Here is a 26,503-nt window from a genome sequence, read left to right on the forward strand (position 1 = left end):
CAAGTAATAGTGGAGGGTCAACTGCTGCCATCTAGTGGCAGTCCTCTGGTATGCACAGGCTGGAAGATTTTGGGCTCTCATTGTGGCTCAGTTTACTCAAGTTTAAATTGGGCATTGACAACATTGCTGCCTCTCTTTGGAAGCTTTCAGGCTGCTTGGGCATAAAGAATGTGCTGCCATGTTAGCACCCCAGAGGTGGCTTTGTCTGCATTTATGATGTATTACAATGAAAGATATCCAACGCAAAATGAGGAGGCATTCTGCTCTTCAATTGTAATCAACACACCAAAAATACAAAGAGCAGAAAATTGAAGCAGTCCAGAATTTCATAGAATAGTAAACAAAAGTTCCGTATTTTATTATTATTTATCCATACTTCAAAGCGGCTACTCCCAGAGCTCAAGTAGAACATAGGAGGGGGACCTGGTAGAAAACTGCTATATTCTAATTGAGCTCTGGGAGTAGCCGCTTTGAAGTATGGATAAATAATAAAATATGGAACTTTTGTTTACTATTCTATGAAATTCTGGACTGCTTCAATTTTCTGCTCTTTGTATTTTTGGTGTGTTGATTACAATGAAAGATACATATGTATATTGGATGCATGGTAACAGACAAGACTGGGATGAATTAGCACAGGTTTGAGACGTGAGAGAAGCACCAATGCCTGAGCTGAAGTCTTGACAACCGGAGCTACAACTCAAACTTGTGTTAATGCGACCCCCTTTTGTTTGCTTGCATTACGGTGGTAAAGCGCCATTAGGATCACATCTAGATGAAGAGATGAGTCAGTGGAGGGTCCCTGCACCCACACACGTCAGGCTAGGAAAGGATCTTCTGCCTTTGGTGGTGCTAATCGCCGAGTCCTGATGACAGTGTATACGTCCTGCCCTATCAAGCCACACAATTACAGTAACCGTCAAGTCACCATGGGGTACAGGCATGTGCATTGCAGGGCAAGAGAAGGGATCCCTGATCTGAAGAGCTCAAGCACAGCTTTGCACGATTCTCATGCTGGCCCAATGAAAGCTTTTAAAGAATTCAGATTTCTCCAGGATGTCTCCATCTCTGCACTAATAATTCAGAGGCCGAGCTGCTCTTTAGTTCCCCCTTAGCACGACTCGGACATTAGCTACCCATCCTGCAAATGCAGGAGTCTCACCTCCTCATCGGAGTGCTGGCAGCAGGAGTACGGCACAGCGCAGCGCTCCCGGCTCAGGTTGTCTGCAGTGCAGTTGAAGTACATGTTCTGGGACCAGTCCTTATAGGAAATCCCCCCACAGCAACTGAACTGGAAACATACAAATGAGAAAGAGACAGTCGAGCCGCCACAGAGGAGAACGCAGACAGCATTACAGGGACAAGGCTAGTGAAAGGGTGAGCGTGCGCGTGGGCCCTGGGGCCGCGACACCAGCTGCACATCTATTTCTGGCCAACGTTGTGGGCTTGTATGAGGCACAGGGACAGCAGTGCCACCTGTTCGGTCTGTGGATCCTGAAGGACAGGAGTAAGCCCTCAGCCAAAGGCTGAATGAGGTTATCGCACTCCAGCTCTTACAAAATGGACCCAATCCACTCCTGCATTCTGCCGCTGGATTGTGCTGGTTGCTTGTCCCTTGCCTTGCCCTCCACTCACTTCTTTTTGCCCGAAGTCGATGAGGTTCTGCAGGTCCAGGTCATTGCGGTAGTGCACAATGGCGTTGTTAATTATCTCGCTCACCTTCCCCCGAGCCTGCAGAGTAGAGAAAAGCATTAATCTCTGCTCGGAGCTGTTCAGGGGAAGGAGAGGTATCTGAGAAAGATTATGGAGAAGGAGGGAGCAGGCGATGTAACAGTGACAATCAGGGCAGTGCCAGGGAAGAGGAGAAACTGGAACATAAAACCAGAGGAGAGGGGAAAGAGAAAAAGACATTAAACAGACAAGATGAAGAGGGAAAAATAAAAAGGAAATAAAGATCTAAGCAATAAAAACATGGATGCAGGTCAAGCTCTCTGGATTTCTCTTGCTGGTTTGATAAAAATCTGATGCTAATCTCATGACAATGCAGTTCCTGAATCTCTGCACAGACTGAGGCAGCCTGCCCGGAGCAATCCATTCCTTCCCTACACCTCCCTGTGTAACATACAAGGAAGCTCTCTCCCCCCACTTACGTGCAATGCTTGCAGTAGAACAGCTTCTGGTCTATCATCTATTTCCAACAAACCCGCACCGTTCCCGCGATGCGGAGCGTTCTGAGCCTTCCCCAGCCATTCACTCGCATCACTGCTCTGCGGACTCACCTTATCAGAGAAGACGAAGCCCAGCACCCCGGCGGCCAGCTGTATCAGGAAGACCACGGTGAGACAGATGGAGAACTGCAGCCAGAAGGGAGACACCAACACCAGCTCTCAGCAATCCCATCCGAGTACAGGTTTTACCTGCTGTGAAGAGCTGCCAGTCTGACAACGCAGGCCCTCCACCTACCCCCCCCCCCCCCCTCCATGGCGCAAGAACAGCGTACCGTTTGTAAGAGGCAGATGTTCTCCCGCAGGGACCCGATGCAGCCGCAGAACGTGATGAGAAACATCAGGACTCCGACTACAATGAGCAGGATGGCAGGGTCCACAGCAAGGCAGGCCACAGCAGCCTCTGGAACAAAAAAAAATAGACCAGCATCAGCACCACAGATCTGCCAGGGAAGCCTCTGCAACACCATCTGAGATACCAATACCAGACCCACCGCCGCAGCCTGTGTGTGATGGGGGAAGGGTACCCCGACAGGCCACGTGTGCAGAGAGATATGGCCATTTCAGGACATGGGGGACATAGTTACATGCTAAATATTGACAAAGAACAGCTGGTACAATCCAGTCTGCCCAGCTGAGATTCTTCTGGTTTTCTACCACTCTGAATAAACGTTGCATATACATACCCATATGCAACACAACAGCTCTTCCCTGACCTCTCAACCCTACTCCTATTACTGCCCTCCACATGTCCCAAACATGGCCAAATTCTGGTACCATGCTGGCAATTTCAGGCCTTGTATCCCTCTATGATCCTTACAAGATCAACATTTAATACAACGTTCGAGTGCTCTTCCATATCTAGCCAAGTTCATAACCATCCCCACAGCCACCAAAATGAGCAAGGGTGTAAGATAGCTGGCCTTCCCATACACCTTTATATTTGGCTTTTAACTAGGGTCACTCCATGCAGGTTACTAAGAACATAAGAAAATGCCATACTGGGTCAGACCAAGGGTCCATCAAGCCCAGCATCCTGTTGCCAACAGTGGCCAATCCAGGCCATAAGAAACCTGGCAAGTACCAAAAAACTAAGACTATTCCATGTTACCATTGCTAATGGCAGTGGCTATTCTCTAAGTGAACTTAATAGCAGGTAATGGACTTCTCCTCCAAGAACTTATCCAATCCTTTTTAAACACAGCTATACTAACTGCACTAACCACATCCTCTGGCAACAAATTCCAGAGTTTAATTGTGCGTTGAGTAAAAAAGAACTTTCTCCGATTAGTTTTAAATGTGCCCCATGCTAACTTCATGGAGTGCCCCCTAGTCTTTCTACTATCCAAAAGAGTAAATAACCGATTCACATCTACCCGTTCTAGTCCTCTCATGATTTTAAACACCTCTATCATATCCCCCCTTCAGTCATCTCTTCTCCAAGCTGAAAAGTCCTAACCTCTTTAGTCTTTCCTCATAGGGGAGTTGTTCCATTACCCTTATTTTGGTAGCCCTTCTCTGTACCTTCTCCATCGCAATTATATCTTTTTTGAGATGCGGCAACCAGAATTGTACCCAGTATTCAAGGTGCGGTCTCACCATGGAGCGATACAGAGGCATTATGATATTTTCCGTTTTATTCACCATTCCCTTTCTAATAATTCCCAACATTCTGTTTGCTTTTTTGACTGCCACAGCACACTGAACCGACGATATCAATGTGTTATCCGCTATGACGCCTAGATCTCTTTCTTGGGTTGTAGCACCTAATATGGAACCCAACATTGTGTAATTATAGCATGGGTTATTTTTCCCTATATGCATCACCTTGCACTTATCCACATTAAATTTCATCTGCCATTTGGATGCCCAATTTTCCAGTCTCACAAGGTCTTCCTGCAATTTATCACAATCTGCTTGTGATTTAACTACTCTGAACAATTTTGTGTCATCTGCAAATTTGATTATCTCACTCGTATTTCTTTCCAGATCATTTATAAATATATTGAAAAGTAAGGGTCCCAATACAGATCCCTGAAGCACTCCACTGTCCACTCCCTTCCACTGAGAAAATTGCCCATTTAATCCTACTCTGTTTCCTGTCTTTTAGCCAGTTTGCAATCCATGAAAGGACATCGCCACCTATCCCATGACTTTTTACTTTCCCTAGAAGCCTCTCATGAGGAACTTTGTCAAACGCCTTCTGAAAATCCAAGTATACTACATCTACCGGTTCACCTTTATCCACATGTTTATTAACTCCTTCAAAAAAGTGAAGCAGATTTGTGAGGCAAGACTTGCCCTGGGTAAAGCCATGCTGACTTTGTTCCATTAAACCATGTCTTTCTATATGTTCTGTGATTTTAATGTTTAGAACACTTTCCACTATTTTTCCTGGCACTGAAGTCAGGCTAACCGGTCTGTAGTTTCCCGGATCGCCCCTGGAGCCTTTTTTAAATATTGGCGTTACATTTGCTATCCTCCAGTCTTCAGGTACAATAGATGATTTTAATGATAAGTTACAAATTTTTACTAATAGGTCTGAAATTTCATTTTTTAGTTCCTTCAGAACTCTGGGGTGTATACCATCCGGTCCAGGTGATTTACTACTCTTCAGTTTGTCAATCAGGCCTACCACATCTTCTAGGTTCACCGTGATTTGATTCAGTTCATCTGAATCATTACCCATGAAAACCTTCTCCATTACGGGTACCTCCCCAACATCCTCTTCAGTAAACACCGAAGCAAAGAAATCATTTAATCTTTCTGCAATGGCCTTATCTTCTCTAAGTGCCCCTTTAACCCCTCGATCATCTAACGGTCCAACTGACTCCCTCACAGGCTTTCTGCTTCGGATATATTTAAAAAAGTTTTTACTGTGAGTTTTTGCCTCTACAGCCAACTTCTTTTCAAGTTCTCTTAGCCTGTCTTATCAATGTTTTACATTTAACTTGCCTATGTTTTATGCTTTATCCTATTTTCTTCTGTTGGATCCTTCCAATTTTTGAATGAAGATCTTTTGGCTAAAATAGCTTCTTTCACCTCTCCTTTTAACCATGCCGGTAATCGTTTTGCCTTCTTTCCACCTTTCTTAATGTGTGGAATACATCTGGACTGTGCTTCTAGAATGGTATTTTTTTTTTAACAATGACCACGCCTCTTGGACATTTTTTACTTTTGTAGCTGCTCCTTTCAGTTTTTTTCTAACAATTTTTCTCATTTTACCAAAGTTTCCCTTTTGAAAGTTTAGCACGAGAGCCTTGGATTTGCACACTGTTCCTCTTCCAGTCATTAAATCAAATTTGGTCATATTATGATCACTATTGCCAAGTGGCCCCACCACCGTTACCTCTCTCACCAAGTCCTGTGCTTAACTGAGAATTAGATCTAAAATTGCTCCCTCTCGTCGGTTCCTGAACCAATTGCTCCATAAAGCTATCATTTATTCCATCCAGGAACGTTCTCTCTAGCGTGACCCGATGATACATTTACCCAGTCTATATTGGGTAATTGAAGTCTCCCATTATTACCGCACTACCAATTTGGTTAGCTTCCCTAATTTCTCTTAGCATTTCACTGTCCATCTCACCATCTTGACCAGGTGGATGGTAGTATACCCCTATCACTATAGTCTTCCCTGACAAGGGATTTCTACCCATAAAGATTCAATTTTGTATTTAGTTTCATGCAGGATGTTTATCCTGTTGGACTCTATGCCATCCCGGACATAAAGCGCCACACCTCCTCCCGGGTGCTCCTCTCTGTCATTGCGATATAATTTGTACCCCGTATAGCACTGTCCCATTGGTTGTCCTCCTTCCACCATGTCTCTGAGATGCCAATTAAGTCTATGTCATCATTCACTGCTGTACATTCTAATTCTCCCATCTTACTTAGACTTCTGGCATTAGCATACAAACATTTCAAAGTTTGTTTTTTGTTTGTATTTTCATTCTGCTTTTTAATTGATAGGGATAAATTAGAACCTTTTAGCTCAGGTGAGTTTTTAGTTACAGGCACTTGGACTACTTTTCTAATTATTGGAACTTCACTGTCGGGATGCCCTAATTCTATTGCATCATTAGTATCCTTTAAAGATACCTCTCTCCGAACCATGCGCTGCTGAGCGACTGTCGGCTTTCCCCTTTGTTCTAGTTTAAAAGCTGCTCTCTCTCCTTTTTAAAGGTTAGCCCCAGCAGTCTGGTTCCACCCTTGGAAGTTGATTCAGCTGTACCACTGCTTGACAGACCAGATAGTCCATATGGTCCTTCCTACCGTCCTGTTTCTATGGAGTGAATACATCAGCCCGCAGGGAGCAGCACTCACGGCTCTAACAGCAGCGCTCCCTTCTGGGCTTCCGAGGCAGCTACCCTGGGGCAAGGTATCCTGAAAAACCAGGACTCTGAATGTCTAAGCAGTGCCGCCCCAGATGCAAGACATCTGGCTCTCCTCACTGTCACTACCGCTGACAGCCAAGAACTAGAAACCTGCCAATCCTGCTTAAAATTCCTCCATCCGCATCTCATTGCCTGACCCTGGACAGGTCACAACCTCCCTGTGCCAACACATAAACCGTAAGCTCTTTTGAGAAGGGACATTTCATTCATGCTGCACATAACTCGCCTGGATGCATGACGGTGCTACAGGTAAAAAAAAACGAACAAAAAAAAACCCAACACACAAACTTAGTTTCTGTACCACCTACCCTTCCAAAGGGATGTAAAGATTTTACATTACAACCAATAATGCAAATAAAGCAGACAGTACAAATATAACCAACACAAAAACAAAGTATTTTACATATCAGTGTACCTCTTGTTGGTTCTACTCCCCGATTCAAAACTCATGTCAAAAGTTTGCACACGTGTGCTTGTGCTACGTGCCATGGTGTCAGCAGAGGCTGCCAATTATGCTCAGCAAGACTCCATGATGCATTGCCTCCGTAACATGCAAATTTTCTCTCATGCATATTCATTGTGGATATCCTGAAAACCCGACTGGCTGGGGGGGGGGGGGGGGGTGTCCCCCAGGACAGGGTTGGGAACCACTGTGCTAAAGGGTGACTCGGCAGGAGGAGCATTCAAGCACTTCCTGGGAACTGAATTTGAAGGGCAGAATTTTACTAGTCTCCACCACACACATCTGGGAGGGTCCAAAAACAGGAGGCTTGGCTCAGTGGACCTTCAAATTTAACTCAGCTTAGCACTTTTTCATCTTTTTAATGATGTAGCAAGCTCTGCCAACTGGCTCATTCTATTTGTAGGTCTTGATGCTGCTTAAGAAGCGGTCATTCTGATCTCATACCCTCAAAACGTCAGCCCGTCTGAAACGCACACGACCCAATAGCTGCAGTTGGGTCCATTACTGTCCTCGGTACAAGGCACACTGACTGTCGCCTGGCGTGTTCCTTCCGCTCTGCCTCAGGCCTACCAGAGCACCTTTCCAGCCTTGTGCACATAGTACAGGCTGCAGGGATTAATAACCCACCTGCATGCTTCACCAGTCGTGCATAGACACCAATAGCGATCATCACCATGGAGATAACCTGGGAAAAATAAAAAGGAAGGTGGATATATTGTCAGACAGCATGAGCCCACAGCCCTATACGACCCTGGTCACAATTATAACCCTGCCACCCTAATCTCCAGTCACAGCCTTGCTCCCAATCACAACTGCCACCCTAGTGCCATAGCTCTAAGCCTGCCTGCTAGTGTCATCCCCACCCCCACTCATAGCCCCTGCTCTGGCCACCCACACTAACTCATGAGAATAAGAAACCTGCAGTTCAAAGGGCTCCGGAAATGACAGCCTGTATGCAAAGCCTTTGATACTAGCATTTCCTATGCAGGGGTCCAAGAGCTTTAAAACCCTAAATCACATCAAGAGATTCTATTTAGATATGCTAAGCACCGTGATGAGCTTGCCTCAGGAAGCAAGGACAGAGAAAGAACAGGAAGGAATACCATAAGGACAAGGAGGGAATATTGGTGTGAGAAAGATAACTGCATCAGGCAGAGACTACATCCCACTACCTACAGAACTCTTTGTACTTTATTTGCTTTTAAATAAGGCTTCTGTAGTTTTTCAATAATAAAAGTTCTTTACTTGTAAGAAGACTGCCTAAGTTGTTAAGAAAAAAACCCCCCACAGATTAACACTCGTCACAACTCAGACCCTGCCACCCTAGTGCCACTTCTGTCCTCATGCTACCTTGTGACTCCAGCCAGAGCCCTTCTACCACTCCAATTCACGGCCTGTTCCTGTCACCTTAGTGCCACCCCTCCCCTGGTCACAACCCTGTTCCTGCTACTCCTACCCTAGTCACAGTGCCAACTCTGCTGCTCTAGTGTCATGTCCAGCATTAGTCACACCCTCCACTGGAGGTGCAAAGTGGACCATGACCAGACAATGCGCCTTCTCCTGTCACTTGGAGCAAGCTGTCAAGAGATTTGTCTCTTATCCGATTATCTGGCATGTCACATGTATCACAGACCCTGCTATTTATGCAGGTATGTTGCAATAGGACAGTTTTATTTGTGTGAAGGATCATGGTTTTGCAATTATGTTTTATGGCTCAGCTGTAAGCAGGGTTTGATGTAAGTAGGAGTCCAAGGCAGGCTGCCTCCTTTTTCCTGAGAGTCATTTTATATGTTTGTCTATTTATTAAATTGAGTGTGTGTGATGTTATCTTATGCTTTATGTAGTACTGCTTGGTGATTTTACAGTGTACTGTGGCGATCAAAAAGCAAACAATCGGGCCGATACAGTACAGTGCGCTCCAACGGAGCGCACTGTTAACCCTCTATTGGGCACACATTTGATGCACTAGCATTACACCCCTTATTTAGTAAGGGGCCAAAAAACATGCATCCAACCCCCCGAACCTAATAGCGCCCGCAACATGCAAATGCATGTTGATGGCCCTATTAGGTATTCGCGCGCGATTCAGTAAGTAAAATGTGCAGCCAAGCTGCACATTTTGCTATCAGAAATTAGTGCGGGCATTTGCCTGCTCTCCCGTGGACTTTATTGTATTGGCCCGAATGTTAGGAATTCTTAGGAAGGGAATGGCAAATAAAAATGATGGATGACAATGTCTATCGCTCCATGGTGAGACAGCCATCTTGAATCTGTGTACAATTCTGGTCAGCGCATCTCAGAGGATATAGCTGCACTGGAGAAAGTGCAGAGAAGGGCAACCAAAATAAGGGGCATGGAACGGCTGCCCTATGAGGAAAGGCTAAAGAAGTTAGGGCTGTTCAGCTTCGAGAAGAGACAGCTGAGGGGGGATATGATAGAAGACTATAAAATAATGAAAGGATCTGAACAAGTCAATATAAATCAGTTATTTACTCTCAGATAATAGGACCAGGGGGCACTCCATGAAGTTAGCAAGTAGCTCAATTAAAACAAATTGAAGAAAATTCTTTCACTCAGCACATAGTTAAGCTCTGGAATTCATTGCCAAAGGATGTGGTTACAACAGTTCGTGTAACTGGGTTTAAAAAGGGTTTGGATAAGTTCCTAGAGGAAAAATCCATAAACTGCTATTAATAAGCAATAGTAGCTTGAAATTTAATGTTTGGGTACTTGTGACTTGGATTGGCCACTGTTGGAAACCGGATACTAGGCTTGATGGATCCTTAGTCTGACCCAGTATGGCATGTTCTTATATAAATTATGCTTATGTATTTAGATTTTAAGACACTTGGGGCACCCAGGTGGGAAGACGTGAAATAAGAATAAAATTACTACTATTATAAACAGTCACCCTAGTACCATCCCCACACCCAGTCACAACATACCCCTTCCATAGTGCCATCACCACCGCATGAGATATCCCTATCCTACCATATAGAAAGACATGGTTTAATGGAACAAAGTCAGCATGGCTTTACCCAGGGCAAGTCTTGCCTCACAAATCTGCTTCACTTTTTTGAAGGAGTTAATAAACATGTGGATAAAGGTGAACCGGCAGATATAGTATACTTGGATTTTCAGAAGGCGTTTGACAAACTTCCTCATGAGAGGCTTCTAGGAAAAGTAAAAAGTCATGGGATAGGTGGCGATGTCCTTTCGTGGATTACAAAGTGGCTAAAAGACAGGAAACAGAGTAGGATTAAATGGGCAATTTTCTCAGTGGAAGGGAGTGGACAGTGGAGTGCCTCAGGGATCTGTATTGGGACCCTTACTGTTCAATATATTTATAAATGATCTGGAAAGAAATACGACGAGTGAGATAATCAAATTTGCAGATGACACAAAATTGTTCAGAGTAGTTAAATCACAAGCAGATTGTGATAAATTGCAGGAAGACCTTGTGAGGCTGGAAAATTGGGCATCCAAATGGCAGATGAAATTTAATGTGGATAAGTGCAAGGTGATGCATACAGGGAAAGATAACCCATGCTATAATTACACAATGTTGGGTTCCATATTAGGTGCTACAACCCAAGAAAGATCTAGGTGTCATAGTGGATAACACATTGAAATCGTCAGTACAATGTGCTGTGGCAGTCAAAAAAGCAAACAGAATGTTGGGAATTATTAGAAAGGGAATGGTGAATAAAACGGAAAATGTCATAATGCCTCTGTATCGCTCCATGGTGAGACCGCACCTTGAATACTGGGTACAATTCTGGTTGCCGCATCTCAAAAAAGATATAGTTGCGATGGAGAAGGTACAGAGAAGGGCTACCAAAATAAGGGGAATGGAACAACTCCCCTATGAGGAAAGGCTGAAGAGGTTAGGGCTGTTCAGCTTGGAGAAGAGACGACTGAGGGGGGATATGATAGAAGTGTTTAAAATCATGAGAGGTCTAGAACGGGTAGATGTGAATCGGTTATTTACTCTTTCGGATAGTAGAAAGACTAGGGGGCACTCCATGAAGTTAGCATGGGGCACATTTAAAACTAATCGGAGAAAGTTCTTTTTCACTCAACGCACAATTAAACTCTGGAATTTGTTGCCAGAGGATGTGGTTAGTGCAGTTAGTATAGCTGTGTTTAAAAAAGGATTGGATAAGTTCTTGGAGGAGAAGTCCATTACCTGCTATTAAGTTCACTTAGAGAATAGCCACTGCCATTAGCAATGGTAACATGGAATAGACTTAGTTTTTGGGTACTTGCCAGGTTCTTATGGCCTGCATTGGCCACTGCTGGAAACAGGATGCTGGGCTTGATGGACCCTTGGTCTGACCCTGTATGGCATTTTCTTATGTTCTTACCCTGCTCGTCACAGCTCCCCCCCCTTAAAATAGAGCATTGTAATAGGAGCAATGCAGCCTGGGGCAGTGCTCGGTGCATGAGGGGGGAGGAGCGAGAGCACATTTCAGTGTGAGTGCTAGTGAAGGGATGCGGAAGGTGCGAGAGCAAGTTTTGTTTTTTTTAAGTTATATTTTCAGCCACTTTAAAGCAGATTATTCAGGTACTTCCCGGTCCCCAGAGGGCTCACAACCTAACCTGAGGCAATGGAGGATGAAGTGACCTGCTCAAGGTCACAAGAAGCAGTAGTGGGATTTCAACAGCTGGTTCACCACCTGCTGCTCTAAGCAATAGGCTATTCCTCCTGTGGGAGGGAGGGGGTGTGGAGAGTATATACAAGGAGGAGTGAAGGGGATGGTGTGCGTAGAATAAGGGAGGGAGATCAGAGCTGGGGTGGGACCAAGACATCTCCTCTTACTAAAATTCATCCACTAAGCTTGGGAACAGAGATTCCAGCAGCTTCACGAGGTCAAAAAAAAGTTTGGGTAACCTCCGAATGTCATCTCAAGTTTTGGCAGTGCTTATGGCAAAATATTATAAACTACTCCTGCTGCAGCCACTTAGAGAATGGATTTCCATTCATAGTCCAGGCGTGATTCTTCCTAGCCTGAGGTATTGTAATGCTCTGTACATTGGTTTGCTAACATATGCATTGCAGGCTCTCTAATTACAGACGCCTGCCGCCCGAGCCCATATTTTGATGACTTTACAAGAGCCACACTGGCTGCCTGTTAGTGCGAGGGCACAGGATAAAGCTGTATAATTCAATTCATTAAGTGACTGGGCCCCGAAGCACTACTGCGGATGAATTCCATGTTACGGACTCAAATTCCATTAAGAGGTCTGAAGTCAGCCCAGAGACGACTCCTGGAGGTCCCGTCTGTGAATGACGTGCAGCTCTCCGAGACCCGAGAGGGGTCCTTTTCAATAGCTGGCCCAACTGAATGCAACTCTCTGCAGGAGGCAATCTGACTGACTATGGACTTTAATGACGTCACTTCTATTTCGGTTAAGCTTCTGCAGATGATTGTTACCTGCTGGAGTTATGATTTACAGGTTTTATCTTGTCCTTGGTTTAATTTGTGCTCTGCTAATGTATTTCTGATCTGCAAGCCCCTCAGCTTTTGGTATTGCACGGCATAGAAATATTTTAAATAAATGACGTGTGAGTGACAGGATTAGAGGTGGTGTGTGGAGTGTAGGCATGAGAGTGAGAAAAAGGATGTTCTGGAGGAAGGGTGCGAGCGTGGCTCCATCTTCCCTGACCCACCCCTCCCCTAGAGTGACAGGTGCAGAGACTGAGTGAGGGGATCAGATAGGATGTGAGAGGGGGCTGTGAAGTGTGTGACTGAGGGCGAGAGAACAAGGAGCACAACAGTGAGATGAATCGAATTGGGCCTGAGTTAGGTGATCAGAGGGCTGGGTATGTGTGAGGAGACTGAAAGCTGATTTTAGGGGGAAAGGAAGGGGAGTGTTGTGACTGCATCATCTCTGGTACCAGATCTCCCTCTCCATCCCTCTACCCTTCCTGCCTGAGTTCCCTTCATTTCTCTACTCAGATCCCCTCTTTCTCCTAGCACCAGCCATTAAGACCCCTTGTCCTCTAATAAAGGGCCAAATAAAAGGACAAGTGTCAGAAAATGACTTTATGAAGAAAGAATTTTCACATTCTAATATATGCAAAATTATGCAAGCCTGCCACAATTACTACTGAATTTTGAAAAAACTGGCCACAGGAAGTTGTGTGGGGGGGGGGGGGGGGAGATTGCCTATTCTATAATCCTCTCTCCCCCTTACATACCTAGTCTGATCACTGCAGCAACAGTCCTGGGCCAGAGTCCACAGCCTTGCAATCAGCGGCCCTAGGTCTGGCCATCAGGTGTCGCCCTTATGCAATGACCACAACTCCAACTTCCTCCGCAGTATCCGCAATCCCAGCTCACGCAGGGGAACCACCAAGCCCACAAGAGCTTTTAAGCAGGCAGCAACCCTACAAACTCTTCATCGTGGAACGGGAGACTGGCCAGCGAGTCATCTTTCCCTGCTAAGTTCCTCTGAAGTCACAGCTATGCTGGCCAGACTCTGGAAAATGCCAGGAGCCCCCGAAAGCCTTTCAGACCAGCTCCGCACAAAGCGACATTCTGTTAGTGCTGCCGCATCACCCAGGTCAACCCAAAGAGGGTGAGCCAGCCCTAGTTTTGCTATAGTCCGTATGCCTCAAAAGAAAAAAAAAAGTTTGACCAGACCTCCATGCATCAGAGGGGAGCCAAAGAAGGTCCGATTCAGGATAGAAAAGGGCGAGGTGGCAGCTCTATCCCAAGGTTGGCGAATCTTAACATGAAAGCTTACCATACACCATGGGGTGACTGCATGCAAGTTATTTTCTGTTTCAGATAATAGAAAGACTAGGGGGCACTCCATGAAGTTAGCATGTAGCACATTTAAAACTAATTGGAGAAAGTTCTTTTTTACTCAACGCACAATTAAACTCTGGAATTTGTTGCCAGAGGATGTGGTTAGTGCAATTAGTATAGCAGTATTTAAAAAAGGATTGGATAAATTCTTGGAGAGGTCTATTACCTGCTGTACCTGTGTACAATTCTGGTCGCCGTATCTCAAAAAAGATATAGTTGCAATGGAGAAGGTACAGAGAAGGGCAACCAAAATGATAAAGGGGATGGAACAGCTCCCCTATGAGGAAAGGCTGAAGGCTGAAGAGGTTAGGGCTGTTCAGCTTGGAGAAGAGACGGCTGAGGGGGGATATCATAGAGGTCTTTAAGATCATGAGAGGTCTTGAACGAGTAGATGTGACTCTGTTATTTACACTTTCGAATAATAGAAGGACTAGGGGGCATTCCATGAAGTTAGCAAGTAGCACATTTAAGACTAATCGGAGAAAATTCTTTTTCACTCAACGCACAATAAATCTCTGGAATTTGTTGCCAGAGGATGTGGTTAGTGCAGTTAGTGTAGTTGGGTTCAAAAAAGGTTTGGATAAGTTCTTGGAAGAGAAGTCCATTAACTGCTATTAATCAAGTTTACTTAGGGAATAGTCACTGCTATTAATTGCATCAGTAGCATGGGATCTTCTAGGTGTTTGTGTAATTGCCAGGTTCTTGTGGCCTGGTTTGGCCTCTGTTGGAAACAGGATGCTGGGCTTGATGGACCCTTGGTCTGACCCAGCATGGCAATTTCTTATGTTCTTATTAAGTTGATCTATTTATTTTATTTATTTATTTATTAAAGGCTTTTATATACAGACTTTCTTGATACAAATCAAATCAACTCGGTTTACAATGAACTAAGCAAAAATATAATTAACCAATCAACAAGAGGTACGGAGCATACAGTTACATTATAACAAGGATGCCTTAACTTGGAATAAGAAATAAAGAAGGGGTGAACAGAATGTAAATAAAATAAATACTATATACAGAAGAGGGGGCAAGGAGCCAACCTCTTTAATAGATACTATGCATGAGAAAATTGAAAATTTGAAAATTTAGAAAATAACCACTGCTATTACTAGCAACAGTAGTGTGGAAGAGACTTAGTTTTTGGGTACTTGCCAGGTTCTTATGGCCTGGATTGGCCACTGTTGGAAACAGGATGCTGGGCTTGATGGACCCTTGGTCTGACCCAGTATGGCATGTAACTAATGCCATACTGGGTCAGACCAACTAATCTAGCAGCTCCTATACTCTGCCACAACTCTCCCTCTTGCCTCTAGAGGGAGCTTGTAACATTGCAAAGCTGAGAATGTGCCAAGCTGAAGCTCGAGCCAGCAGATTCAGGAACTCCTGCATGTAATGTTACGGCAAGCAGTTCCCTTCGTTGTATGTTAAGAAGCGATAGCCGTGCACGTTTGTCCTTTTAGATAAGTCCTAGCAACGGTGCCAACTGAAAGCCAGGTGAGGGGGGGCGGGGACGGACAAAGGGAGAAAGGATGCGACATGGAACAAGACCAGGGGCAGAAAACTACCATCAGGACTTCAAATATTAGAGAGTTTCATCTCCGTTTTTCAGCCTCTTCCAAGGAACATCACTACAATAGGTTTACTTCTGTCAAAGGAAGCCAGCCGTACAGGTGCCACATGACCTGCTTTCAAAGATCTATCTATAAAATTTATATTCTGCTGATCTACACATCTCAGTGGATAACAATAAAAACATACATAATGCACAATATACCCCTCCAGCACCTATCAGCTGGCCCTGAAATGGATCCTTTTATTTTACCCTTTGCATTTAAGCATTCACAGGCCAATGCAACAAGACACGTCCACATCCCCATCCCCTGTGCACCCAATGCAATATTCTAATGAAAACAAATCTGAGTGGCGTACAAAAAGGGCTCGCTAGGGAGGACGTGCATTTCTGGCACTCAAATGCATGTTTCATTGGGCGCACGGATGTCTAAAATGAGCATTCCTAGCAAAAAGTGCATGGCTTGCATGACGTTACAGAAAACTGCAATTGTGCTATTTAGCAAAAGGAAAGCAAACACCCACGGTTTTAAAGGTGTCCCTTACCTAATCTTCCTCTGACCATTTTTTTTTAAATTTTTTGTTCTAACTCCAGACAAATCTTATTCTAATCTTTCTAAACCACCCTACAAAGGGCACATTTTTTGCAACAGAGGTCCAATTTTTTATCTCTGTCATAAGCCCTGGACTGCAAATAAACTTTACTCTGCCTCAAGAGCTGGAGTTAGTTTTCCAGCATAAAACAATGCACATTGGGGGGCACTTTACCTATTACCACCCGATGCAGGAATGTCTTCATTTCCATAGCACCCAATGCATGCAAATTCTGTTACATTTTGGACGTGCTAGTGTCTTTACTGCATCTGACACTATTCCTGTGCACCCAAAACGTGAACCCAATTGCACGTAAACCAGTGCACAAGCTGGGCACACCTTATTGCATCAGCCTATCACACCGTATGATTCTCTGCGCTTCTAAAAAGCATCAAGGCATAAAAAGGAGTCTCTCTGGGAGTCACACATGCCATCTAAATCATAGGCCCAACTATCCCTAATCCAGGGTTCGCCTAGGCTGTGAGATTGAAGATTCTCATATGCAGGATGGATACCCTGAAAACCCACCCAGTTGGATTTAAGCAGCCCTGCCCTACTCTGGTTTTTACCTGGTTGATGAAAACAGGATTCTTTTTAATGTTAGCTAAAGCTGCACACGTTCAAGTCTTGCCTATGCACACTGAAAGCGCAAAGTAAATGACTGCATCTTGAGCCATGCTTCCAAGATGCTCCTAATCCCTGTGCTAATGAGATGCCAGTTTGCAGCAGGAGGGACCTGCCTCGTATTATGCAGCATCTCCTACCCACATAGAGATCTGTGAAATTCTGCAGGTACATTTAAAAATACAGCAGAGAGGAATAAATCTCACGGGACAGAGCCAAACATTCTCCGGTGCATTTGGGGTTTTTGCCAGATGATCTCGCTGCATCATGAAAATCATAAAAGCCGTTGGCCAAATATTTTGTGACCACAGGTGGAACCTTATAGAAGGGCTTTTTTTGTTTTGTTTTTAAAGGGCAATAAAATATATCAAATATGAAACTGGGAGCAGATAAAGAATTCAAGGCATGCCAGCTCATGAAAAAGACACTTTTTACTGACAGTCTGCCAGAGTTTTGCTGACAAGTTCACTTTTTATTGACGCATGATTTACTACCAGCGTTGCATGTACAGCTGGATTTACTGGGCTGAGATTTACACCTCTGCTCCTGAGTGCTGCAGCCTCAGAGACCGAGCCCACAGCATCCGTCGCCCAGGAAATTATGTTTAACGGATGTTTGTTTTTTTCTGTCTAAATTTGGCAACACTAAGGCCTAGCTACCTCAGTCTGCTTTCTCTCCCTCATCTTCACACTCACTTTCCCCAATGAAGAGCTTCTCTGTGTGCTGCAAGTCTTGCAGAAGGCAGAGACACCAGCTCTGCAAAAAGTGCATTGTCAAATCAATGTAAAGATAACATCCGTTTTAACCTGGAGGGGCAATGCAAATTCAGATTTTTTTTTTGGGGGTGTCACCATTCTGACCCAAGGCAAGGGGCATGAAACTCACAAGAGATATGGTTGGATGCTTTTGCTTTGGTGTAAGCTTAAAATAAGCAAAATAATTAAATCAAAAGTGATACAGCACTAAATTTGCTCAAGATAACTATTTGTTCTGCGGTGAAGGGCCAACGCCAAAACATCTAAAATGTCTTCTTGATCAAAGAACTCCGAAGACTGTGTGAAAACCCACGTGGAAGTGTTCACTATTCACTAATGAATTTTAGTCAATTGGGTTCGCTGTATTTTATTTTTAAATGAATGCAGTGGTTTAAAGTTCAGCGCATCATGGATTTGGTTCATAATGAATCTACCGAATAAAATGAGTTATTGAATTCATAGACTTTTCTACTTAACTGAATAAAGTGAGATTTAAGTTTTTTTCTTCTTTAAACACAAAGCTTCAAAAGAAACACTCTAAATGAATTAATGGGTGCAATTGTTCATTTTTTGGCATCAAAACAGAAGTTTGTCAACTGCCTGCCTGTGCCGACTTTGTAAGCCACTTTGGAGAACGCTCAGACTGGGATGGCAGTCTAAAAATATTTACAAAGAAATACGTACATTGGGGGGGGGGGGGGGGGGGGGGGGGGGGCCTTATCCAGGCATGTAGCGAGCTCAAATCCCACAGTTCCCTCCTTGGATTGTCATGCATTGCTTTGGGGGGGGGGGGGGGGGGGGGGGGGGGCGGGGAAGACACCGGATGAATTGAGCTTTGACATGATTAACAGGAAGCACCACAAGAGAGGCACTGCCCTGAGCCCATCCCCTCCCCGGTAAATCAGCCTGACTTTCAGATAAAAAGACCCTGGCTGTGCTTGTGCTGGCCAGACTGAGCCATGGGTTTTTCTCTGGCAAACTCTCCCTCGCTGCGGAGTACCATCACCGTGACCAGCTTTTCCTGCCAGCCAGGATACAATCTTTATTCAACGAAAGGACCACTGAACCCGAAGCTTAGGATGGGGTTCTTCAGCTGGCATCACTGGGCAACATTTTGTCATCCTAAAAACCCATCCTGATCATCGCAGGCCATTTTACTTCTGCAGCGAGAACCGCTGCAAGCTCTTAAACCCCGTTTCGCAGGGCAGCTCCAAGCTGGAAGTCACAAAGCAGCCACACGTGCGGCAAACCTGAAGGTTGCAGTGGTAAGGCGGTGCTCAGTGGAGTCCATGTTTTTTGGGTTTTTTTTACCTGTAAATGTCCTCACGCTTTACTCCCAGGCTGTTTGCAAGCAGAAAGCGTGTGCCCAGAAGTGTGCAAGCTGCTCAGTGCCCTGCCATGGCACACTAAGGGGCCGATGCAACACTGTGCGTTAGCCGCCGTGCATGGCTCAACACGCGATTGCACGTCATGTAAATTCATGTAGATGAGGCTATTAGCTAATCCCTGCGATCCAATAAAGTGTTCTGCTCAACCAATGCTCCCTTGCAACAGGGCAAGTTTTATGCCAGCCCGTGGCTAGCATAGAGGTCCTGCCACGCTCAAGGGCACATTGAAATTAAATAAATAAATAATCGATCCTGCTTTCTGTGATTCCTCCTAATAGTATCATCACAATACCAAGTAGGAGGAACCAAATAAACCAGTATTTAGTTTACTAAAGTATGTTTATTAATTGCATAACCAAAACATATCGCAACATTGATGTATAATCATTTTCCCCCAACCTTCCCAAGCATCCAAGAAACTAAATGACCAAAAAAAGAAGAGTATGTACCAGTATTGAGTTTAAAAAAAAAATTCTGGATGCCCAATATATACAAGGTACACGATCCAGGCTGTGTATTTTGTGCGCGTCTATGCCAGTAGTGGGAGAAAACTGATGCTTGTAGATTGAGCGGCCGTTTTCCCAACCCGCTCGACAGCCACCTCTCCTGGGGGCCAATGCCGAGGAGTTGCTAAGGACGCACATTTTTCCCCCCTACAGTCTCCTTTATGGTGCGACCCCCTCATTTAAATACCGTATCACGCGCCCAGAAGAGTTGGCCGGGCGTGCGTTAGGCAGACGGGTGCTCAACACTGAGCGCCCATTTTCTGCGCCTGCCCCTAACGCCTTCATTAGCCCGTGTTAAGCTGATGCAGAAAGGTGTGCTAGAAAAACTTAATTCCTAGTCAGAAGCGGCGTAAAGTTTCCGGGGCTAGGGTTAAGTTTATGGGCAGAAGCTGGAGTTCCGGTGCCAGGAATGGACTGGGGATCTATGTCCGGAAAACTTGCTTTGCCTGAATAAGTTGTGTCATGCGCACAAAGCATGCTTTCTGCGCATAGGGACGGTAGCTTTAGAACAAGCTCGTACACTCCCACACACGCTGGAATTTGAAATCACCCTTGCAAGTGTACATTTACAATATAAAATATGCCCGGAGCGTGCACGTGCGCGCCTAATTTTAAGCAGATACGTGAGGAAACGTTATTCTTGTATCTTTCCTTAGGACTTGGTGACTTTTAAATGCATAAGGGAGCAAATTTTATAACAGGTGCAGGTGAAGAAGTTACCAGCTTGCCCTATCTCTTTAGGTCATCCAGACTCCTCACCCAGGAAGTTTTTGGCTATGAAGACTTTTATTCCAACTTACACATGAAAAGGAGCAGACGTTAATATACACAGCTAACAGCCTGACATGCACTGTTTGCTGGTTTTAAAATCAGGATTTAAGTACGTAAGTGTTGGGCAGGTCAGTGGCATTCTGAGGGGCTCTTTTTATGCGCGTTTCCGTTGTTCACGCACACATGCAAGCGATTATGCGTGTTTCCGTTGTTCGCGCTCACATGCAAGCGATTTCCCGGTGTTAAAATAAGTTGCTTGCGCTCTGCCCACGAACTCTTATAAATGGGCCTTTAACGTGAGCAACTCTTAAAACTCACCCCAAATTGAGTTTTGTATGCAGACAGGCTTTGAGCCTCTCCCTTGCTATTTCCTCCATCTGCCCACCTTGTTTCTCCTCCTAAAACCAGATCCCCCTCTCTCTCCAGCTTCCCACACAGCGCTCTGGCAGCCATATCTCCATGGCAGATCTCCTTTCCTGGTGGGCAGTCTGCAGTCCCAGGAGGAGAGGGCGACACCTCCCCAAGCCTCCGAATTCGGATCGCCATGGAGAAGCTGCAGCCCGGCACCTCCCCCCCCAGCTCCACTCTTCCCTTTCCCTGTCTGCAGATTTATGCATGCAAATTGTTCGTATTCCACCTTTTGTGACTCTTCAAAGAATTACATTCTGGGTATTTTTGCTTTCTAAGGTTAGAGTTTGAAATTAAATCAGTTTTCTCTTTAAAATGTTCTTAAGTTTTAAAAAAAGATTTATCCTGCATTGAACTAAAGAAATAAAAAATTCAAGGGGAGGGGGGTCACGTGATGTGATAAGTTAAAGAGGACGTCCCTCAGAAAGCTCCGGGTGCCCTACTCCCAAATCCTTATTAATCTGCTTCCAAAAAAAAAAAAAAAAAAAAAAGTTTTCACAGTACAAATGTACGGAGCCAGCAGGGCACATGTCTATTGTGCCCTACATGCAAAGAACTTCTCCAGGAACAAAAAAAGATAAAGGAAAAATCCCCGCAGCACCAAGGCAAAGATGGCAGCCTTGCAGGTCTCAAGGGATACATCCAACATCAATGAAACTGCACTGGCTGAGATCAATGTTGTTGTGATCACAGCTCTAGATGACAAGCTTCCAGGTTTAGTGACAGCTACAAGAAGTTAAAGAGGCACTTACTGAATTAAATCCATAAACAGAACAAAAAAAAAAAAAACACCGAGGGATGGGTCTCTGTCCTTGAAGTTGACGCGACTGCCTGTGCTATAAAAATGGCGGCCATAGAGCGCTCTTTGACCTAGCATACCGAAAAGCTTGATGACCTAGAGAACAGGTCTCGTCGCTCGAACATGACTTATGGGGCTTCCCGAAACTATTGAAGATCGAAACCTATGCTCTTAGAATCATGGCTGCCAGATAGCTTAAGCCTCCCTGAGCTGCATTCAACCCTCTGTAGAAAGAGCACATCGGCTGGGCCCACAGATCGTGAGCACCAAGATAATTTTGCTCATAAACAGGCCATTCTACAGGCATATCAAAAAGTTCCTGATCTTACCTACAATGCACAGAAGGTGCACATTTTTCAAGACTACGCCACCCGAGTCACTGCCCAGCGTAGAAGTTTTTCCCCCCCCTATCTGCGATCAGCTGATAAAGCGCCAAATCAAAATTAGCTTTATTATTCCCAGCTAAACTCAAAATCTGGAATAATGGACAGATTCAACTCTCTGATTTGGTTCCGGAGGGACAGAAGCTTGACTACGCCATTCCCCGGAACTTTGCTCTACGCCCTATAAAGCCGCCCCCTTTCAGAGTTTTGTTCCTAATTACAGCAACTACCGTGAAATATTCACTCCGCCGGCAGAATTTTCTTTTGCTCCTTGGTTCATCTGATTTGGGCGACCTGACAATAGAGGCAGGGCCAGGTGGAAAAAAAAAACCCCCATGCGGGGTAACGGCTCTCCCTACCCAGCGCTACACGCCTCACACCTGTACAAGGCAAGACTCCACCTCTACGGGGCCTGCAGCATGCTGACGGCCAGAGGAGAGGATCCTTGGCTTCAGTAAGTCCTCGGCCGTTTTGGAGTCCCCAAACCTGCATCGTGCCTTTGAAACCTGGACGGCAGTTCTTTGTCATATGAAATGCCTCCTCTTTTACAGTGCGGTGCTCGCTCGTCCGCTAGGCCTCTTTGGTGGCTCCATTACTCATATCCCGGCTCCGCCCCGGCAGATGGCGAGTCCCCGCCGCTTGGGGCCACAGAGCAAGAAAGCTCAAGGGCTCGAGGGTGAAGCCACTGGATCCGATCCAACCTGGTAACCAAGTCTTTCCGGCTCTGCACAATCTGACCGTTTCTGACCTGGGCAGAGTCTGCAGTCTTCTCTCATGACTCTTCGCCTGCTCCCAGCGGCCGGGTTGCTGGTGGGGGCGGCGTGGACAAGCTTTCCCCGAGGTGCTTAAGGCTTCCAGCGAGTCCCCCTGACCTTATTAAACTAATTCCTGGACAATCATACATGACGCTCTCTTGATCTTTCATTGTGGGGGTGGGGCACCCAGCCACATTGTTTATACTCCTCATGCCCCAAAGAGAATGGGGATGGTCTTGGGTTAGAAGGGAAGGGACAAGGGATTTCAGTCGGGCAAATTATATTTTATATGGTGGTAATGCCCTCTATTTTTATTTCACCACTACCAGATGTTGACAACTGGCTTTTTGATATTGGACTACTGGATTTATTCAGTATTTCATCGGGATGGGCAATACACAAATATGCTATAGATGTTTTCTTCTTTCTTATCCTTTTCCAGTGTGTGAGGGGGGGCTGCCTGGGGGCCCCTCTGAGGATTACACCTTATTCTTCATTTCCTTGTGTGCTCTGCACCCAACGCGTATGCAGAGTGACATTATTCAAATTTCCTCCTGGAACGTTAATGGCTTGGGCTCACCAGTAAAAAGAAAGTCTTATAACACCTAAAGCGGTCTAAAGCTCTTATAGCTTGCATTCAAGAAACCCACTTATCTGATACTGAATCTAAAAAGCTACAGCGGGACTGGGTTGGGGCCTGTCATTCTGAAGCAAAGGGTAAAAAAAGGAGGGGTAGCTATTCTTATTCACAGAACTCCTCAGTTTCAGCTACACAACGTATGGAGACACTGATGGTCGATTTGTGCTAATTACTGATTCTCTCAGGGGAAAGCTAATTTCTCTCTGTATTCTTTGTGCTCCAGACACCTATTCTCATACCTTTTTAACTAATTAGTACTACATACTAGAGGTTTAGTGTTTGTGGCTGGTGACTTCAATAATATCCTTGACCCATCCCTAGATAAAAAGTCCCCTCGGGCCATTATTACATCAGAAGCAAGAGGGGGAAAAAAAAAAAAAAAAGAGTGGCCTTTCTGTGTTAAGAATACAGTCTCCTTGACCCTGGGGTGCACTGCACCCCACGAGGAAAAACATTTTACACATTCCCTGCACTCACATAACCCTTTCCCGGATAGTCTAGACTACTTATTAACCGTGCCGCCTTCCCATCAGTCACTAAAGCTGAAATTGGCCCTCACGCAAGCTCAGACCACTCACTCAATTTGGGTAGATGTTAAGCTGGGGAAAGGGAACTCGCGAGAATATAATTTGGAAGTTTCCCTCTTTCCTTTTTTTTTTTTTTTTAGGTTTTAGACTTTCAAGCCTACCTTCAGGAGAGATGGGAAAAATTATGCTACTTTTAATGCACAACATTGATTCTCCTACCCTCTTCTGTAAGGCAGGGAACGCGGCACGCTGAGGGGACATCATTGCATTCGTCACTAGCCGTAATTAAAAAAATAAACAAAGCCATTATAGATTTGGAAGACTTAAACTGGCTAAAGGAACTAAGGCCACCAAGCCTACCAAGGAGAACGGTAAAATTTATTTTAACATATTGCTAGAACTGAACGTCTACTTACATCAAAGAGCCTATAAGGCCATGCAGGCCTCAGAGCTCAACTTCTCCCACTTTGGCAACAAAGCGAGGAAACACTGGGCTAATCTAGTACACTCCCACCATCAAAAAGCACTCATTACTCATATGAGAACGGCCAGAGGGTTACCAAAAAAGTAGGTGTGTGACTTATTCAGAAATTTCAATGACACCCTTTACACCACGACACCTCAGGTGGCTCCTCTGAAGAAGCAGACTTTTCAGAACATGGCCTTACTGCAATTATCCAAACCCCAGCTCTCCTTCTTAAACAAGCCTATACAAAGCAGTGAAATCATTCGGGTCATCACTAAACAGCAAGTACAGAAAAGCCCCGGGCCCAGATGGCTTCGCTTATGATTTCTATAAACTGCTAAAATCCTGAGTGGCCGAGTCATTAGCATCTTTCTATGCAGAAACCTCGAGAACCAAATCTTTTCCTCGGGATTTCAATGCCGCTCATGTTATTGTCCTCCCCAAACTAGGGAAGGACCCCTCAACTCACTGCTTCCTACAGACCGATTTCACTTCTCAACTGCAACCTAAAAATTCTGGCAAAAAAATTAGCAGACAGAATAGGAGCAGTGTTGCCTCGGCTCATTTCCAAACATCAAGTTGGTTTTGTGAAAGGGAGAGCAGCTAGCACCCATATCAAATTACTGTCCGCTATCACTTTGTCAATATAATACTCCTGCTTTAGCCATAGGATTCAATTCTGAAAAAAGTGTTCAATAGGGTTTCATGGCCCTACCTCTTTTCGGTGCTTAATAGATTCAGTTTTCAGGGAACCCTGGTATCCTATATTTTGTTACTGTAACATAACCCAGTATCTATAATCATTGCTAATGGCCACAAATCTGATAATGTTCAAATACGAAGAGGAGGAGTGAGGCAGGGATGCCCACTTTCTCCCTGACTATTTTAGTGATTGACCCTCTAAGGAAAATAGAAGGTAATCTAACTATCTCTGGTTTTCATAAAGGTTCCCACACATTCAAAAGTGCGGCCTTTGCCGATATTTTAATATTTACTTTATTTTATTTTAATATTTAGATAACTACTCAGCTTATGAATATGAATTTCGAAATTCACCCCTCCAATACTCACCTCATTTACTAGTTTGCTACCCTAATAAGCTAACTAGCTCTAGACCAGGCTCGGACATTTCACAATGTATTTAATTTAATACCCTCTTAAGGCTTCTCTTTTTCCAGCTGAACCAGCTTCCAAGTTAAAGGTCCTTGTTATTAAGTAACTTTTGCTTCTCTGCTTTTGTCTCCGCTAATTATAAAAAAAGTTGTTCCTTATGTTACATTATACTGATCTACCCCTGTTCGATGTAAACCGACCTGATATGGTATTCAACCTTGAAGGTCGGTATAGAAAAATGTTAAATAAATAAATAAATCTCTCACCAACCTGACATGCTCTCTAGATCAGTTATTAAACCTCTAACATGCATATGGTTGTTTTGCAGGTCTCTGGATCAAGACACATCAGAAGCGCTAGACGTCACTGGAATCCTGAAAGGCAGCTGGCCAGGCCAATTCCCATTAAAATGGGTGTCCCAAGAAATTAAATACCTAGATATAAAAAATTCCCTGTAATGCTAACTCAGTATATAGTGCTAACATTCGCCCACTTCTATCTATAACAGCCCAGTCTCTCTAAATGACAATTTCTGCCACGTTCCCTGCTAGGAAAAGTTCACCTTATCAAAGTATTACCCCGCTGGCTCTACACTCTTCAGATGCTTCCATTTTGGATTAAGAAAGAGGATCATAAGGGATTTGAGAAACTACACAGTCATTTTTCTGGAATGGAAAAAAGGCCAGGCTATCACTTCAAACCCTAAGCATACCAGGGTGGCATGGGGGGGTTTTGGATGTCCCAGTTTAAAACTTTACAATTTAGCAGCCATGCTTACATATCTACAAGATTGGATACTGGAGTCACCAGACTATACCCCCCGGCTTCACTTAAGTTGGTATGAGATCCCCTCATTGAACTTTCTTTTGCAAATAGACAGAAACAGAATCGACTCTGCACTACTCTCGCAGATGTTGGCATATTCATGTCGTAAAGCCTGGACATCTCTCTGCGCCATCCTTCAATTACCAGGCCCCTGACAATAACCGATAATTCACTATTCTACCCCGGGATGCAGAGAACGAGGACTTGTCTTTATTTTTCAATTGCAATCCTTTCAAAATGGAACCACTTTGTCTTTTCAAGAATTGCAAGAACAATTTACCCTCCCTCAGAGTTTTTTTTGCATACCTACAGATAAGACACTATCAGATCTCTAGAAACTTTCCGGTACTTTCAAAACTCTTCCTTTTCAATCTTTAAGGATTTATTTTTCAACAGTGGGAAGGCCCTTCCATAGCCTTTTTTTTTTTTTTTTTTTTAATTAAGCACAACTCTGTTTAAAGAATGTCTGCTTAT

The 26,503-nt window shown here is 44.5% G+C and overlaps 1 protein-coding gene across 3 annotated transcripts in view; it reads right to left on the reverse strand.

Annotated features, from left to right (window-relative positions):
• TSPAN33 (tetraspanin 33) overlaps positions 1-26,503 on the reverse strand; it is a 47,922-nt gene that overhangs the window by 12,821 nt on the left and 8,598 nt on the right. For 2 of the 3 annotated variants that reach the window (XM_029616643.1, XM_029616641.1), the window contains exons 2-6: positions 7,713-7,770; positions 2,501-2,628; positions 2,280-2,354; positions 1,636-1,731; positions 1,163-1,291 (exon numbers count right to left, since the gene is read on the reverse strand). In XM_029616643.1, the coding sequence (XP_029472503.1) occupies positions 1,163-1,291; positions 1,636-1,731; positions 2,280-2,354; positions 2,501-2,628; positions 7,713-7,770 (486 nt within the window). The remainder of the gene's footprint in view (positions 1-1,162; positions 1,292-1,635; positions 1,732-2,279; positions 2,355-2,500; positions 2,629-7,712; positions 7,771-26,503) is intronic. The other variant, XM_029616642.1, reaches the window with a different exon arrangement.

Source organism: Rhinatrema bivittatum, chromosome 9 (genome assembly GCF_901001135.1).
Source record: "Rhinatrema bivittatum chromosome 9, aRhiBiv1.1, whole genome shotgun sequence".
NCBI classification, from domain to species: Eukaryota; Metazoa; Chordata; class Amphibia; order Gymnophiona; family Rhinatrematidae; genus Rhinatrema; species Rhinatrema bivittatum.